The sequence below is a fragment of the Micromesistius poutassou genome (assembly GCF_964030765.1).
Source record: "Micromesistius poutassou genome assembly, chromosome: 17".
NCBI lineage: Eukaryota > Metazoa > Chordata > Actinopteri > Gadiformes > Gadidae > Micromesistius > Micromesistius poutassou.
The window spans coordinates 13,200,282-13,218,045 of NC_140287.1; the positions used below are offsets into that span (position 1 = coordinate 13,200,282).

At 44.7% G+C, this 17,764-nt stretch overlaps 1 protein-coding gene across 1 annotated transcript in view; it reads right to left on the minus strand.

The window, feature by feature from the left end:
• dph6 (diphthamine biosynthesis 6) overlaps positions 1–17,764 on the minus strand; it is a 57,154-nt gene that overhangs the window by 8,594 nt on the left and 30,796 nt on the right. Inside the window, exons 11-12 of the mRNA XM_084481772.1 lie at positions 16,652–16,781; positions 16,047–16,221 (exon numbers count right to left, since the gene is read on the minus strand). Of these exons, the coding sequence (XP_084337898.1) occupies positions 16,047–16,221; positions 16,652–16,781 (305 nt within the window). The remainder of the gene's footprint in view (positions 1–16,046; positions 16,222–16,651; positions 16,782–17,764) is intronic.

Genomic DNA, 17,764 nt, shown 5'->3' on the forward strand with positions numbered 1-17,764 from the left:
GATTCCCATTATGCGTTCACAACATTTCTTTGGATGACAAATCCAAAGCACTATGAATACTGTTCATTGTATATTCATTTTGGTTTATTTCAAAAGGGATTAATTACTAACTATATCATTCTTCACATCACATTAAACAAACGTAATTAGAAATATCGGCAGTAGTAAAGATGTCGAAGATAAAATAACAGAATAAAAAACATCCCAGAAAAGGTGTAATAATCAAATTAACATTAATTACCAGAACGTACTTAAACAGCCGTGAATCAATTATCAAGTTCCACCCTTTCATTCCAATTTTGGCAGTTTGCTATCACCAATAAAGCTGATTACGCGAGCATACTACCTAACCCTTTTTTCTTGTTTAGCGTGCCAATGTGTGTCTGTTAATCATCGTGATAATTAGCCGTGTGATAATTAGCCCATATCCTTGGGTAAATATTCCTGGTTGGATCCTCGACTTCCTCAACTAAATAATGCACCCCAGAGAGAATAATCTATGTGATTAATTCAAGGGGGCAAGAGGAGCAGGGACGACTGGTGGCACTAGGAGGGTCAGGGGTCCACAGGGACCCCCTGGTAAGGACGTACGGACGCCGTAAGGACGCCGATCATCCACCCTGGCCTAATGCAAACAGCTGCGAGTGACACAATGATAATTGGTGCCCTATGTGAGAGCCCCGCACGGACCCCCAGAGAGGATCAAGCAGACCCCCCCCCCAACCCTTCGGAAATCGATGGATACACGGGCCGACACAGCGCGCTTAGCTGATTAGCAGAGAGGCACATTCACGGGTATCGCGTTTCACAGTGCAGATTACCAGGGCTAAAGTTGACCAGGGGTATTAGTGGAGATTTAGCACCTTCTTATGTCAACCCCCCCCGCCCCCCCCCCCCACCACATCAAACCCCTTTTAAACATGGCAAACACGCTCCGTGTCTGACAGCCGCTTAAAGCTTAACATGTTGAGGAAGGGGGAACTTTCTACACCCCATATATGGAACCATTTTTTTGTTGATGTCAAACCAACAGAAACCAATGCTGGCACCACCCAGCTGGGACAGGACCGCTGTGTCCACCTGTAGGCGTCCTTCAGCAATAGGCCTACAGGTCCCCCCCCCCCCTCCACCTTCAGACCCTGGGCTTCCAGAGGTCACTTGTCACCTTTGATAAACCTTGAGCTTATGACCCTACTTCCCTTGCTACAACCCACCTTAACTGTTCCAGGGGTTGAGAGAGGGAGCGATGGAGGGAATTTGGTGGAAGGATGGATGATTTCTAACAGTTTCTTTCAAATTCCCCAATAAGGCCGCTGGCCTTACGGAACCGACATCTGCACTTTAGCAACAACAAGGGGCCGGATATTCTGGTGCTCATGCTATTTCTGCCCTGCTGAAAGGTTCTCGGTTTGAATCCCAGTGGTGCAGAGAGTCTCCTCCAGCAAGAGGCCTAACAGCTGCCTGCTCATTAATTTATCTTTAATAGGGAGGTTCCCTGTAAGACGCTTTGGATACCAATATCTAAATGACGGCTAAGGCTGTAGAACAACTATGGCCAAATAAGGAAATAAGTACAACTTTATTAAAGTACAACTTTATTACCATTCAAACTATGAGCCAACATATCTTCTATGAGCCATCACATCTACTAGTACTATCTACTGAGAAATGCTTGATCAGGTTGGGTGTGTGGCGGGCCTAGGATCCCCCCCGCCCCCCCCCACCCTAATAACCATCAGGAAAGGGAACCCTCTCCCTCGATTTGGAATTCAGAGAGAAGTGCTGCCATTTGTTGATTTGAATATCAAAAGGGGTCTGGCGCCCGGGCCCCTTGACGGTTAGAGTTAAATTCCCCACAGCATCCAGCAAGCAGGTGTGTGATGATCAATTATTAAGGATCCCACTCTGGTTACTCTTGGTGGGAGGTGGGACACAGGACTAGGGAGTGCAACAGAGCTGGGAGTTGTGGGGGGTGTATCCTTCAACAGCAGACCTGCAAGGATGGCGGGGGGCAAGGCGAAGGTAGGAGTGAATTCTATTTACATAAAATTAACAGTTCAAAAGAATGAGTCCACACACCAATCAAACTTGTTAATTGACTGTCAATGGCGTGTCCCTGAATATACAACATAACTACATTATTCATCCCGGTCCCTGACAGCATAGACAGTCCAATTTGCATGGACGTTCTAAACGTGATCAACAACCACACAATGCCACATACATTTTTAATAAGACAGAGATGGGAACCCTTAATATTCATGAGGGTCAAACAATTGCATATGACATTAAACTTTCCTTACCAAGATAAGTATTTTTTTTAAATGCTGGGGCTTTAGCAATCTAAATGGCCCACAGAGAACAGAAAGGGAAACAGTGTATTACAACATTCCAAAGATACCTAGCGCGTGCATGTAGAATTGATGAAATGGGTTTCATTAATATTCAATAATTTTTTTCAATGTTAAATATGAATGTATAAAGAATACTACTTTTTTTTTTCTTTTGACAATTTATTCTACAATTATTTTCTGTCCAAGCAGACTTTTAGAGGTCAAAAATGTAAATTGTGCATTTAGAGTTTACAACTATAGTTTAATTACACCGACTCTGACACCACCATTGTCCTCAGCCTTATTTCTCCTCCAATCCCTCAAAGCAAAACAAACTCGACAACTTGTCAATCGCATTAATTACAACAATGTTTTGTCTTAATGCTTTATCAACCTTTATTATCTCATGGTTTAAACTCCATCATTCTCCATGAACCCAATGGTGTGTCAAAAGGTCACTGGGCCCCAAATACATTGTTTTCCTATTTCTCTCCCTCTGTCTCCCTCTCTTTCTATCTAGCTCTATTTTCATCACTCCATTCTCCTCTCTCTCTTCCTTGCTCCGCACCACTCTGTATTCTTCCCTCTTTCCCTTTCTAGCTCCTTCTCCTAATCTCTCTCTCTCTCTCTCTCTCTCTCTAGTCAGTAAGACATAAGACATCAATGCAGATGGACCCTGCCTGGCATTGCCCACCAACTCAACAAAAAGTGTCACGGAAGACACAAGAAGTTTTGAGTTGCTGGTTCTAGGTTTTTTTTTTTTACGTTATCAGCGGGCTTGAAGGCTGGACCAGACAGGGTGTGGCTGTGTTCACACCAGTGCTGGAGCCCCCCCCACCCCTCCTGGTCTCACCCAGGGGGTGTCTCGGAGGGTCATTAGCAAGGCTGTGCGACGGTATGGATGAACCAGACAGGGCCTGGGTAGAATGACCTGGTATCGATAAACAGTCAGGTTCTCCCCCTGCACCGTCCCAAGGACAGAGAGAGGTGGAAACCCACTCTAGAGCTACCGATCAGATATGCTAATAGTCACATTTACCCTCCCCACCCCACCCACCCACCCACTGAGGCCTCATGCATAATTTAAGCAGGGGGGGAAAATGATAATACAAAATGTGTAAAACGGTTGAGATTAGTATGGTGTTACTTTTCCTTAATGCAAGGACACGTGTAACCGAGCTGAAAGGATACGCAATCGGTGCCCACGAAATACATGCCCTTGTATTTAATTGTCCCCGAATCAATGTTTTTTTGTGTGTGTTTACAGTATGAAGACAGGTGAACAGGACATATGAAAGTGTTTGTGGTCAAAGACAAGAGGAACGAAGGGGATAGTGCACCTGGACACTAGTGGTATGGCTTTCCAGAATATGACAGGTACTAAAGTTAATCATCAAAACAATATTTTGTATATTAAATCCTTAATGGATTAAAAATCTCTTGGAGGCAAAAAAAAAATATCGGCTGTGAGTTTAATTCATTACTTCATATATATTTTTTATATTTATATATCTTTTGGCCAGGGATTTGACGCGCGGTGACTGTTTAATCTGTGCGTGGCGGATGGCAGTTTGTCAGTTCTGTGTGCTGTGCATGATTCGATCTGGTAAAAACTGTCTTTCAGTCTAAGGCTCTCCTTCAGCATTAGCCGGATTCAAAGCAGATCACGTCAGGGAGCGGGAAACCGTATGAGATGGGCTCATGTTGTACGACAGCCCCCCCCTCCCCCCCCCCCCCCCCACCGCAAGGAAATCCTTGCTTCTTCTGACACCTTATTTCTACACATACAAGTCTTTCAGAAGAACCCCTCCACCCACCATCACCACCACCACTACCCCATCACTACAACCACCATCAACACCTCTACCACCATTAACAGCACTACCACTAACCCCGTCACTACAACCACCATCACCACCGCTATCACCACCATCACTACAACCAACCTCAACACCAGCCTTTCGGCTACAACTCTCCCTGTTACATGGGATTTCACAGGAATGAATTCTACCTGCTTCGTAGGTCGTGTATTTGTATGCAAGTTCTATTCTCTGCTCCCTTTGTGCTCCAGTCGGAGCCTGACCCTTGTTATTGCTCAACTGTCAGAAAATATCAGCATCACGGCGACACAAATAGTCATAGTAACTGCACGCAGCATAACAACAACAATAACAACAACGACGGCGAAGATGACGAGGACCGAACTCTCAACATATTTCTTTTAGTTATTTAAAAATAGTATTTGGACAGAACGCAATTATTAAGTATGGGGTGGAACACAAGGAGTTATTTATCCCCTTTACACACAGAGACACACACCCACACACAGTAATTCTGATGATTAAGCGTTTTCATGACGTGTGGTGGTCTGGTGCTGGGGGGGGGGGGGAGACATTTTTCTCATTGGATGGTATTCAGTTGTATATTTCTGACCTGATCTGATTGGCTGTCTGTCCCCCACCATGGCCGCCAATGGAGGGAAGGTGAGCCGTGCAGTGGAAGAGAACCACTGTCACGTTTGCTCTGGTCAACTTAATGCTGATGATCCCCCCCACCCATCTCCCCTCTGCCCCCACATCAAGGTCAGACAGAAGTCTGACCGCGAGCACATTGGAGAGAATCACTCAACATTCAAATGTTACACATATGAATGAGACGGAAATAAATATTGTTTCATGTTTGAGCCGGATTGAAATATATATTTAAAAGAAAGGCCAAGATTCTTAAATGATATAATGATATAGAACGAATAAAATGAACTGCCCATAGTGAGAGTTGCATGTTTGCATGGTAATACAGGATATTTAGCTCACCAGTGTATTGTAGTATTAGACATAGTCTGTGAACGCAGAGTGATGGAAGGGCACGGCTTTGGGTTGCGTTCGGGCCAAATGCCCTACCGGCTTCAACTGTCTCGCCCTAACATTTTCTGACAAATTGGTTGTGAGGTTTTTTTGTGTGTGTGTGTGTGTGTGTGTGTGTGTGGATTATTTTTTCTATGACCGATGCACATATCGCAAAAAATCCCTCCTGCCATGCATCCAGTGTGTGACCTGCCCGCGGGACATGACAAGAGCCTCCACACATCGCTCTATCAAACTGCATCTTTCCAGGACAATGCTAAATGATGACAAATTCCATCATCCTGCATTATGCGCATTGCCGCTAATCTCCCTAATTCGCGAACATGGCGGAGGCTCTGGCCACCTCCGCTGAGGGGCATGTTGTCTGGTTGAATGATGTTGAAACGGTTGCCCTTCTCACCCCCCCTGTCCTTTCCCCTCCCTCCAGTCCAGCTGCGACCACCCGGTCCTTTTTGGACAGGATGTCTTTTCATATTTGATTATTTTATTTTCTCTTGTTCTTCAGTTGTTATAGAAACTTGGTCTATATACCCTTTTGTATTTTTGGTTTGGGCTAGTAGGCCTTAACCTATGGACACACACATAAACGCACATACACCCTGTTACACCCACACACACAACTGTATTGCTGTATTGCCGATTGAATCTCTTCAATCGGTTTTAATCCTGTATGATATGTGTGAATGTGTTATATTTGTCTTATATGATATCATATTCAGGATTAAATAGAGTAGAGGAGATCAGACACCATACAGCTAAACAAGACACATAGACAGAGGGACAGTAGAAGACAGAATGGTAGAAATAATAAAACATGGAGTTCCTTTCTTACTCAATAGATGGCAGTATGACTGCATGATAGACCCAATTTGAGGCTGACCAATGGTGTTCTTGTCAAGTCTGTGTGCCTTAACATGCATGGATAGCCTTCGATAATCTCTAAATAGATTCTGACAGAGTGAAAATGAAGAAGATTCAAGACGTGAAATTAAAGTGAATGATTGAAAAAATATTTCAGAATAATGATAATACATGCAGAAATCCAAACGCCTGAATAAAGAAAAATAAGTATTACATTTTTTCAATTTGTAAATCATTCTATTTTGAATTCAGCATATTTTAAATGTAAACAGTTTAAACTTTTAAGTATGCCCTGAAATTGGGCTTTGTTAAAATCAAACATATTTCAACAAATGTTGACACCCAGAAAAGGGTTTAAGTATATTTTGCTAAAGTTTTTCAGGCTCTCAACACCAGTGATAAATAATGCATTTATATAAAAATGATTGTCAACGAAAAATATATTTTCTTAAATTCCCCATCAACAATTTTAAATCAGTCGAGAGGTCCTAAATAACAATGGTTTTAAAATTACCCACATTAAAAGTTACCACTCGGACGAATCTTCTCATGTTAAATTCATGACAAAATTAAAGTAAAAGACACATCAATCTACCACCTCTTCTTCTATCGGAGCCATTGGTTCCCCTACTTTAGAATAGTCAGACAAATATAACCGCCCTCAATAAGTCAAAAACAAAAAGGTAATTATATTGTACTGTTATATAAAGACTACATTCTAATCTCTCACCTGAGGGTAAGGCTGCCACTTCTAATTTGTGAAAACTATAGAATAATAAAGCCATCACACATGTGTCATAGACATAGTCTTACGCTCCCTGTTATACCTCACTTTATGTACTCTTAGTGGAGGAGTCTATGAATGCAAAACATGGTCTTTCTCAACAACTCACTCTAGATTTGTGACAAGTGGTGTTAATTAAGAGCTGGTGAGAATTGGCGGTAATTATACCCCTGTGTGTATTTCGGAAACATTGGTCAAGTAAGACTTACAAGTCTTATAAAATAATGCACAAATATAGATATAAAAAGAAAAATCTTTAAAAAACAAATTAGTTGTTTTTCCCATGTTCGGTATTACTTTAAATTCCCACCTCAGACAGCGAGAAAATAGAAAAACTAAATACAATATCTTATAGTATTTAATACATTTTATTTCATAAAATGTTGTACATAACAAGTACAGGAATACTATACTGTTCATGGAAGGGATGAATTCTCTTCACTAACAGGGTGCACAGTTAGTGACCACACCCGCACAAATACAACACACGCCTTTGTTTTTATTTTGACACCCGTGACTGTGTGTGAGTGCGTGCACACTGAATGTGTGTGTGTGTGTGTGTGTGTGTGTGTGTGTCTGCGTGTGTGTGTCTGCGTGTGTGTGTGTGTGTGTGTGTCTGAGTCTAGGCCCTGTCAACCGTGCCCTCTCGTCACTACGGGGGGGCAAGGGTGGGAGGGTGAGGGGCGTAGGAACCCACCCAGGCGGTTGTGAATATAGTGGCTAGTTACCATAGTAATGGGCCGGCCATACGTCTCTGCTCCCTCGCAGACAGTGATGGGAGTGGACAGCAGCATGCACGCCATTGCTTTTCATCCCTGCATTAAGCCACTGGGAGATGTTGAATACTTACAGATATGGGTAATAAGGATACAGATGACGCGCGTGTGTGTGTGTGTGTGTGTGTGTGTGTGTGTGTGTGTGTGTGTGTGTCTTTTGAGCGAGAGGGGTAGTGATTGTGCGGTGGTTAATAGGGCGCGTGTCCGTGGTGCTAGTGGTGGGAGTTTAACAGGATGTTTTTTTACATGCCCCCTTGATGTCTCTCGCCCTAACCTCACCAGCTCGCTGCGCGTCAACAATGAGGCACAAGCCGACATGCGCAAGCATGGGGACACACGCTGACACACAAACACTGAACTACAAATTACTTACTTTATACTTATTATTTGAACAAAAAAAGGACAAACAAACAATAGCCAATCCCACTTATAATGAATCTTATTCATAACTTAAATTGACAATTAAAAAAAAATAAACAACTATAAAAATGTAAATGTAATAAATGCAAAAATTAAGAAATAGTTTGATTTGCCAAAGACTCTTCTTGCAAAACACTGTGTGTCTATGTCAATGTAAGTGTGTGTGTGTGTGTGTGTGTGTGTGTGTGTGTGTGTGTGTGTGTGTGTGTGTGTAAGGGAGGACAGAGACTGTTCACCCGCGACACAGAAAGACAACAAAGAGCACACTCCCCTCTGCTGTAGCTGCCCAGGTGATTTAGCATCACTGCATAAGCACACGTCTACCTCTGAGCATGTCTGTGTGTTTGTGTGTGTGTGTGTGTGTGGGTCCTGATGACTCGATGCCATTAAGTGTTCTTCATGTGCAATTAAACTACACAGCCTGCCTGTGGATAATATGTGTGCGTGGTGTGTGTGTGAGTTATTGTGTGTGCACTAGCATTCATATATGTGTGTGTGTGTGTGTGTGTGTCACTGTGTGTTTGTGGGCATGCATGTAAATGTCTGTCTGAAGAGAAGAAAGGAAAGGGGATAAGCAGGAGAAGGAGAGGAGGAAGGGGTTGTCCTGTTCCTGGTCCTTGTGGCTTGTTGACATCAGCGGAGGCGGTCAACCACCAATAAGACATGAAGAGCTGCTCAGGCCTCATTAGGATCACTTGTCACAGGGCCATTAATGAGAAGGTGGGTGTGTGAGTTTCTGTGCGTGTGTGTGTGAGTGTGTGCACGCATGCAAATGTATGTGCGTTTGTCTGTGTAGGTGTATCTGTGTGCAGCCGTGCCTGTATGCGTGCATGTGTGTGTGCGTGTGTGCGTGTGTGCGTGTGTGTGTGTGGGGGGGGGGGGGGGGGGGGGGGCGCAGCTCCAGCACAAGGCTGCCAGAGAGCCGATGAGCTCTGACAGTTCCAGTCCTCGTGCCGGTACCCCCAGGACCGGCACGGGATGACCAACATGTGCCCCCGTGTGGCAGGAGAAGGTAACGCCGGCACGTTGTTTCTGAGGAGAGTGAAAAATGGCCAATGAGGCTGGTCGGCCTGGCCGGGGTCAGAGGAGGGGCGGGAATAGTAGAGAGAGTGCGAGAGAGAGAGAGAGAGAAAGAGGGAGGTGAAAGTGTGTGTAAGGGTGGGTCAAATAATTAACCACAACCACCCCCTGCCGTGTACACTCGTGCCCCTTGAAAAGCACACCTCACCGGGGCAGACGTGTTCCAGAGACCAGTTTTCACACACACACACACACACACACACACACACACACACACACACACACACACACACACACACACACACACACACACACACACACACACACACACACACACACACACACACACACGCAATGCAAGAGGACAGCTGTTTACCGCAACACTCTGTGGTTTCACCAGACTAACGAGACTAACAAGAACTAAAACAGCAACGACAAGTGAGATCAAATTATAAATGCAGACAGTCCTCGAGTCTCGTTGCTATTCTTTAAATAACAATTAAACAAATTCAATAAACCCATTACATCTGAGTGAGTAAACACTACCATTAGTGCAAGGTTTTGCAAGCGGATATGTGCAATCCTAAGTGCCTTTTTACATGAGGGTATGTCTTTGCTTGTGTGCATAGAAAATCTGAAGTAATATGAATGTAGGATACCTTTCAAGTATGAAAGACACCAAATCCCACCAGTTAAGAGTTAACTGGTGTTAAGACTACACTTAAATAAGACCTTACAGCCACGATCTTTGTGCCTGCTGTGTGTGTGTGTGTGTACAGTACGGCCTGCTTCATTCAGAACCTGGGCGTGTCTGTGTGATTATTTCAATGTGTGTGTGTGTGTGTGTGTGTGTGTGTGTACATGATTGTGTGCATGCCTGCATGTGTGCTAGTGTGTTTGCGTCTGCATACGTGTGTGTGTGTGTGTGTGTACAGCACGTGCGGCCTGCTCCATTCAGAACCTGGGCTTGGAGGCATAGAGCCAACATGCCATCCAGGTGAGGTGCTCCTGGGTCTGATGAGTGACGAGAGTCTCTATCCGGTTCAAACCAAACACAGTTCACCCCACTGTTTGGCTTGCATGACTAAAGCCTACAGACAGACAGGCACGCCCGCCCGCACGCACGCACGCACGCACGCACATGCACGCACGCACGCACGCACGCGCACGCACGCACGCACGCACGCACGCACACACGCGCGCGCAAAGTGGATGTTGACGTACAGACAGAGCAGAGGGCTGAATCAGCACTGGGAGAGGATGATGGGAAAAGAGAGCAAGGCCCAGCTGTCAATCATATCCCCCCCCCCCCCCACCCCCCCCCGCCTCCCATACCCCGCCGCCAACACACACACACCTAACAGAATCATTCCTATCCTCCGGTTTTGGTATTTCTTAATTATTTGATATGTTATATAGTAATTTCCACACTGCAGACATCTTATGCGGCGGCGACCGTAGAAGGCCCATACCAATCAGGAACTAAGATGTCAGCTGGAACAAGACCGGAAGCGCCGGAGTTCTCTGAAGCCTTTTTCATACCACGACTGATCAAACCGTCGGAGCCTCCAAGACCTCGTTTTTCATCTACTCAATTACACGACAGCCCCCCCGCCCCCCTCTCTCCCTCCTCATCCAGCATCCATTCTCCAACACACACACACACACACACACACACCTTTGCTCCCCCATGTATCCCCATGTGTGTGGGGTGGAAGTGATCATTTGTTCTTTTATTAGAGCTGATAACAGCCCTTTCTGCATTGTCTGAGCATGTGCACATGAGAGATGGGGAGAGAGAGAGAGAGAGAGAGAGAGAGAGAGAGAGAGAGAGAGAGAGAGCGAGAGAGAGAGAGCGAGAGAGAGAGAGAGAGAGAGAGAGAGAGTGTGTGCATGTGTGGGCCACCCCTGCAGTTCTAGCCTCCAGCGTTTCCCCATATTATTGGTGCATTATTTCACGCATGCCCGCCTCTTTTATCAAGCGCTTTTGAAGTAATGTTAATAGACTAGAAAATTTAGACATTTATGAAGTATGGGCCTTGTTTATGAAAAAATAGAGAGAGAGAGAGAGAGAGAGAGAGAGAGAGAGAGAGAGAGAGAGAGAGAGAGAGAGAGAGAGAGAGAAAGAGTGAGAGAGAGAGAAAGAAAGAGAGCGAGAGAGAGAGAGCGAGAGAGAGAGAGAGAGAGAGAGAGAGAGAGAGAAAGAGAGCGAGAGAGAGAGAGAGAGAGAGAGAGAGAGAGAACATGAACAAGAAGAATAGGAAGAATGCATGGAGTATGACAGGCGTGAGGTGAGATAAAAGCGAGGTTTTAATAGATTATGGCCAAACAGGGGAGGGTTGAGGGAGAGGAAAAGAGAGTGAGAGAGGAATAGAGTGAGACAGTGAGCGAAAGAGGACCAGAGAGGGGCTTCGGAGAAGCTGACAGGCGCCCCCTTAGAGATCCCCTCGTTTTTTACGGGATTAATTTTGTTGTATTAGAAATGAAGTTAAACGTCCTAATTAATCTGCACTGTTCTGCATAAATACGCCAAAACACACACACACACACACACAGACACACACTGTGCTTTTTAGCTAATTACTCTGGTGAAGTAATTGATGCAGACTCTCTCCTCGCGCCCCACACAGAAGCGGAGTAGGTTTTTTCGGGAGGTGTAGTGAGGGTTGATTGAAAGTGTGTGTGTGTGTGTGTGTGTGTGTGTGTGTGTGTGTGTGTGTGTGTGTGTGTGTGTGTGTGTGTGTGTGTGTGTGTGTGTGTGTGTGTGTGCGCTGCTAAATTGCGCATGTAAGCTTTTCTTACAGTGTTAAACATTCGTAGAAAAAAGTAAACCATAAAACAAAAGCACTTAGCTTAATTCCACCTATTCATCACTTCAAATGTAGCTTTCTTGTTTAATACATCGTCTCATATTTAGCTGTTCGCCATACTGTCACTGGCACAAAACCATTTGTGCACCACCTTCCTCTGGCTCATAAATGCTGGTGTCGTTTTTATACCAGCAATAATATCCTCAATACATGTATATGTTAAATATACCAAACTATATACAGTATCCCATTTGTCATTGTGGACACTTAGTCCAAGTGTCTGTAAAACATTCATCATCATCACCAGACGTGCACCTGCTAAAATCCACAATGAACAGCAGAAACTAACTTTCTTCATTTGAGTCTTCTTGTCCTTTCGTTGACCACAAATCAACGGTGTGGATGACCTCTAACCCCTCCAAGAGAGGGGCCGGATGAGGCCTTATTGTTTTCTTAGGGTATTTACACCTCCTTCTCCGCACATCATTTGAATTCCTGCAGATGCCCCAGAGTCCACTGTCTCCCTTTGACACTAATCCTCCACGAAGGATCTGCTCCCCAGCTCACCGTCCACTTTGACCATTTCTTAAAAAATAATAATAATCCAATGCAAATCCCATCGTAGGCAAGCGCGGATGTGGCCGCCACAATATAGACTGTCACTCACAATTACCAGATCGAGACAAGGAAGGAAGGGAAGGAGGGGGTAGCCTTGAACAGCAACCTGAGGCCAACTCTTGCTTGGTCCCCATGCACACTGCTCACAATCTGATCAGTGAGTATAATTTCCCCAGCAAATATCCCAGGGGCCAGCCACTTACCTTAACAGGGGAAAACTATGTTTTACAGCCATTCAGACTGATAGTGTTTCTATTCAGATGCAGACCGCTGCCATTGTGTCTGGCTGAAATCACTGAAAGCGATGTGAGGAGACAAGTGGCATTAAATCAAATCATTTGAAAAAATAAATAAAAAAAACACAGCAATTTGGGACTCCCTGCTGTTAAGTAAGGCGCTGGTAAGTGACGGGTCAATTTGGTACAACTGGAAAGTTGCATGCTTAATCGCGTGTTATGGGGATAAATGGGTTTCTGTGTAAAAATGTAGACCATCACTGACAAAAAAAAATAGCCCTGTGCTCCTCTTTGCTGCTATTATGTTAATGCAACTGAGTGTGTCTAAAAGCGGACTCCGTGCAATCATGGGGAGAAAATGCCTTATTAACTACGTCTTTTAACCGTCTGCCATTACTCAGCTCATGTAAGGAGACATTTTGTTACCCTTTTTATTTTTTTTTATAAAAGCCGAAATGTCCAAGAGCTTTTTCATTGAATAGCCAAATGGTGGATGAACCAGGGGCACACTCAAATACAATTATATTATTCGAGCTAAAACCCAAGATGGCTGAATTGCATTAGATAACTATATTCAATTGTATTATAAGAAAGGATTGGGAACTTTGTACTAGTTGAAAAAGTTAAACATAAAATGTTAAGGTTAACATTAACATTTTAAGAACTGTTATGTTAAGCATGACCTCAGAACGGCGCATAAAAAGATGGCCCAAAGTGAGAGCCTGCAATAATAAACCATAATTTAAAGCAATCTATACATTTTTATTAGGGTTGTCAACCATGAATATTTTGGCAACAGAATATTTAATTGATTGATCTGACGATTAATCGTAGATGAACCTTTGTTGATTTACCCAAATCAAACAAATAAACCTGTGCAGTGGTGCAAACACACACACACACACACACACACACACACTCAAACCTTGCGAGTGTATGTGTGTCTCTGCTGTTGCACTGATCAATGAACAGTGATTGAAAAGGCTGCATGCTTGAGATTTCTCTTGACCTGCTTTTGAGAACCACGGCTCATTTGATCACGATTACAAAAGGGAGATTTCATTAAAAAGGCTGATTGGACAGATGGGTTTGAGTGAAAATGTACCTGAATTCCTTTAGAATCCTGATTTCAATCCAACCAGACTGTATTGCCTGCTTCCCTGGGACCACAAACCCCCATAACATATTCTCAATTCAAAACCAAAGAATTATGAAAGAAAAATCTATAAGTAAAATACTGCAATAACAAACAGACATACAATAACAACTATGAATGACATCATAAAGGTGAATAAATAATTTACACCAAAATGTCAAATGTGTCTGTCAGGCCTGGGCAATATAGAGACAAGTCAGAGTGAGCAGATAGATCCATGGACGGAGGGAGCTCCAAGGTCTAGCATCCAGGGTTAGATGCCCTGGACACACACACACACCCACAGTGACCACCAGCATCTCTAACAGTACAGCTCTGGTGGTGGAGCCACTGGTCCTGTCATTCCACATGTGTTTCCTCACAGGCCACAGGGACACATAAGGGGAGCCAGCTTCACCCAGCATCGCCATCAATTATCCAGGCCGGCTCAACCAGCAAACAGGCTCCTCGCCTTTGACATAGTGTTTAGTCGGTTACAAAGAGCTAAACGCACCTGCTATATACGTGGGACTGTATTACCTAATAACACTTTACATTAACTCTCCTAAGCTTAGCCAGATAGCTATTTATTATAGTTTCATAGTGTCATATTTCCTTCTTTTTTTTGGTCAAATCCCCAACAAAAAATAGATCAGATTCACATGGCTGATGATGATATTCAGTGTGGAAAATAATTAGGAACCTAAATCATATCATTTTAGAAGCTTAAATCCCTCTCCCGTGTCCCTGTGTACAATCGCACTCCACTTTTAATTACCAATTATTCTTCGGAGACTGGAGGTAGTCGGGGGGAAAAAATATGGCTGCGGGTTATTTGGCCTCCGTGTTGTTGCCGTAGAGCGCTGTCTTCGCGGCGGAACGCAGCAACCGTCATCGAGAGGGGCAGGTTATTATGATGGGGGGGTGGGGGTGGGGGGGTCCCTACATATGCATGCAGACAGCAAGGGGCTAATTGTATCAATATGTAAAAATCCCAGGCAGTGCTGAGGAGTTGTTAATACATTTTTGATCTAATTAAGCCATCGAAGCGTGGAAGATGAGGAGGGGGAGGGAGAGGAGGAGGAGGAGGGCATGCTGGGAGACAATCGCGGGAGCGCCCCAGATCCCTTTTGCACAGCTCTGAGCATACAAACTCAACCCCCCCCTCCTTCTCCCCCCATCCATGCTCAAAAAATGCAGCTTTGACGTAAAGGATTAAGCGCATTAACAGCCGAACACCCTATACTGCTCTCCACATACATACAGCAGTAGTAGTTCACTTCAATTTCATAACTCACTAAGACTCCATTGAGGGAATAATGCGTCACAGGCGAAACTACAAAACTACTGACACGGCCCCCGAACCCGACTCCAGAAGTTGCCTTACAGGAATCCATTCACCCCTGCTCGGGGTCCTTGAAGCGGATTAAATGTCGCGTTGGGTACATTTGCCGCCAAAGTCGTAATTGAACGGCTGATCCACACATGTTCTCACTCACTGGCGGGGATTTGGCTGAAGGATCAAGGCCGGGCGCGCGGGAGACGGACACTGGTCCTTGTTGACAGTACCTTGACAACTACAATCCCTCTAAAGTACACACTGGGTAAACAAGCGCGCCAAGCAGAGCGCGCAACCACATCCCACGCTTCCTCCACGCCGCCTTTGTGCGCCGCATTCCTCCCCGGCTCCAAAACAATATCATTTACAAACAAGTGCAAACACGGAGACGAACGCTGGCTCTCTGCGACGGAGAGGAAGGCATTGTAACCGGGGCATAACAAACGCAGGTAGGTTCTCTGTTTGGCTAGGTGTCCCACAGGCACACGCGGGACCGCGCGACACACACACACACACACACACACACACACACACACACACACACACACACACACACACACACACACACACACACACACACACACACACACACACACACACACACGAGAAGGGTATGATGTAGAGTGATGCCCGTGCATTGAATGCACATTGCCTTTAGACGTCAAAAGCATTGTCAGAGTCTAACACCGAGGCGAAGAGAAAACAATGTGAAGTGGAGTAAGTTCAACAAGATAAACAGAGCCAAGTCATGCTCCCTCAGTTTGCCAAGATTAGACCTAGAATTAAGATACCAAGTGGGGGTCTGCATTGCCCGCACCACCCCCTGCTGATCACCCGCAGAGCCCCTTACCCTCAGGGCCTGGCTGTATGGCCCGATGTTGGCTGGAGCCCAGTGGGACAGGCTCTGGACATGGAGGGCCTCTCTCTGGATGATGAAGCCGTCCTCTAAGGGTTGGCTGCAGTGATGGAGGAGGCAGTCCATCTGGAGCAGCTGTCCGCCGGCCAGAGGAGCCTGGACACACACCCTGGGATGGGGGGAAGGGGAGTTGGAGAGATGGCATGGTTGAGTGGCAGACATGCAGATGGACACAGAAGACGTGTCAGAGCTGGGGTTCACAAAGAATACACTGACTTAATCTGTTTGTTAAGTAGGCCGATGCATGTAGACTTGACTCATGAAAACGATGTTAAATATTATTATAGTAGTCGAGTGAAGTTAAGTCAATGTTATTTTTATAGCCTATAATCACAGTTGGAGTCTCAAAGGGCTTCACATATTTAATGACAACCCTCTAAGCGTAGCCCTCCAAAGAGAAAGGAAAAAGTCCTTTGATTATCATGGGAGAAACCTTCCTAGTAGTGTCGTTAAACTTAAATAAGGTGAATAAAATTTGTGAACAAGGATTGAAGAAACATGGGGGCCACAATGTATGTGGTGGTTGATGTTTTCTTTACCTGGATGGCGGGTTGACACCAAAGTGCTTCTTGTATATGGTGTTGAGAGCAGCAAAGTCCTCCATGTGTCGAACATACAGGTGAACCAGGACTATGTGACTCATCTGCCAGCCCTGGCTGTCCATCTCAGCTTGGGGCCACAAAAGGATATAACATGACATTACATTGTATCCCTGACCAAGCAGCCCAACCGCTACCTGACAATTACTGAGAAACAGCAGCACAATATCTTACTGCGGAAAAAAATGCCTTCTAATAAACTTTAAAGTAATAGTAGTAGTAGTGCATTACTGTTGCCCATTAACAAGCCAGCGCTAACAAAGCTTATCAAAACCTGTGGTTTGTTGTATTAGAAAACACATCTTCAGTAAAGCCGCAAGCATGCCCTAAACGCCGGCAGTGACCAGCGTACCAAACATTTTCTGTTTAATAACAATTTTTAACAGATACTTTCAATTTAGTCGTCGGATATGAATATCAAAAAGGAAAAAAACAAACAGACATATTCCTCCTCATTATTTCTTTGACATTCGGTCTATATTTTTCCATATGCACATGTGTTAGGTTTGCTGTGTTGATATTGCTTTGAACTGGGATTTTTCTTTTTTTTGTTGGTTCGCTTTGGTAGACAGGCACACGTTGTGCACACAGAGGCATTTTGCGGATACAAACACAACGCAGAAGACTCAAAAGCGAGCCCTTTCTCGCTACAATCACGCACAAGAGCTCCGAGTTTGTTTTTCCAGTGCAGACACCAGCATATCGGCGCACTTCACCCCTCACACAAAGGGGTGGTTCATTAAATATTAACTTGTTTAATATTGTCTCTGCCCTGTGAAGGCGCTTTCAGCCCCAGCTCTACCATAAACATTAAATATGCTTTTCATCTTTTTGCTTCTCTGGCTCCATCCCCAAAAAATGAAAGAAAGAGTGCAAAACTAAAGACTAGAGTTTCATGTATAAAGGGGTGCAGTTTTAAAATTCTGCGGGGCAGAAAACGATAACCAAGCCAACATGGTGGTTATTTTGTGGTGGTGCACGTGTGCGTGCGTGTGTGTGGGTGATTTGAAGTGTCTGTCTCTGCTTCGCGACATGCCCTGCCATCTGGACTGG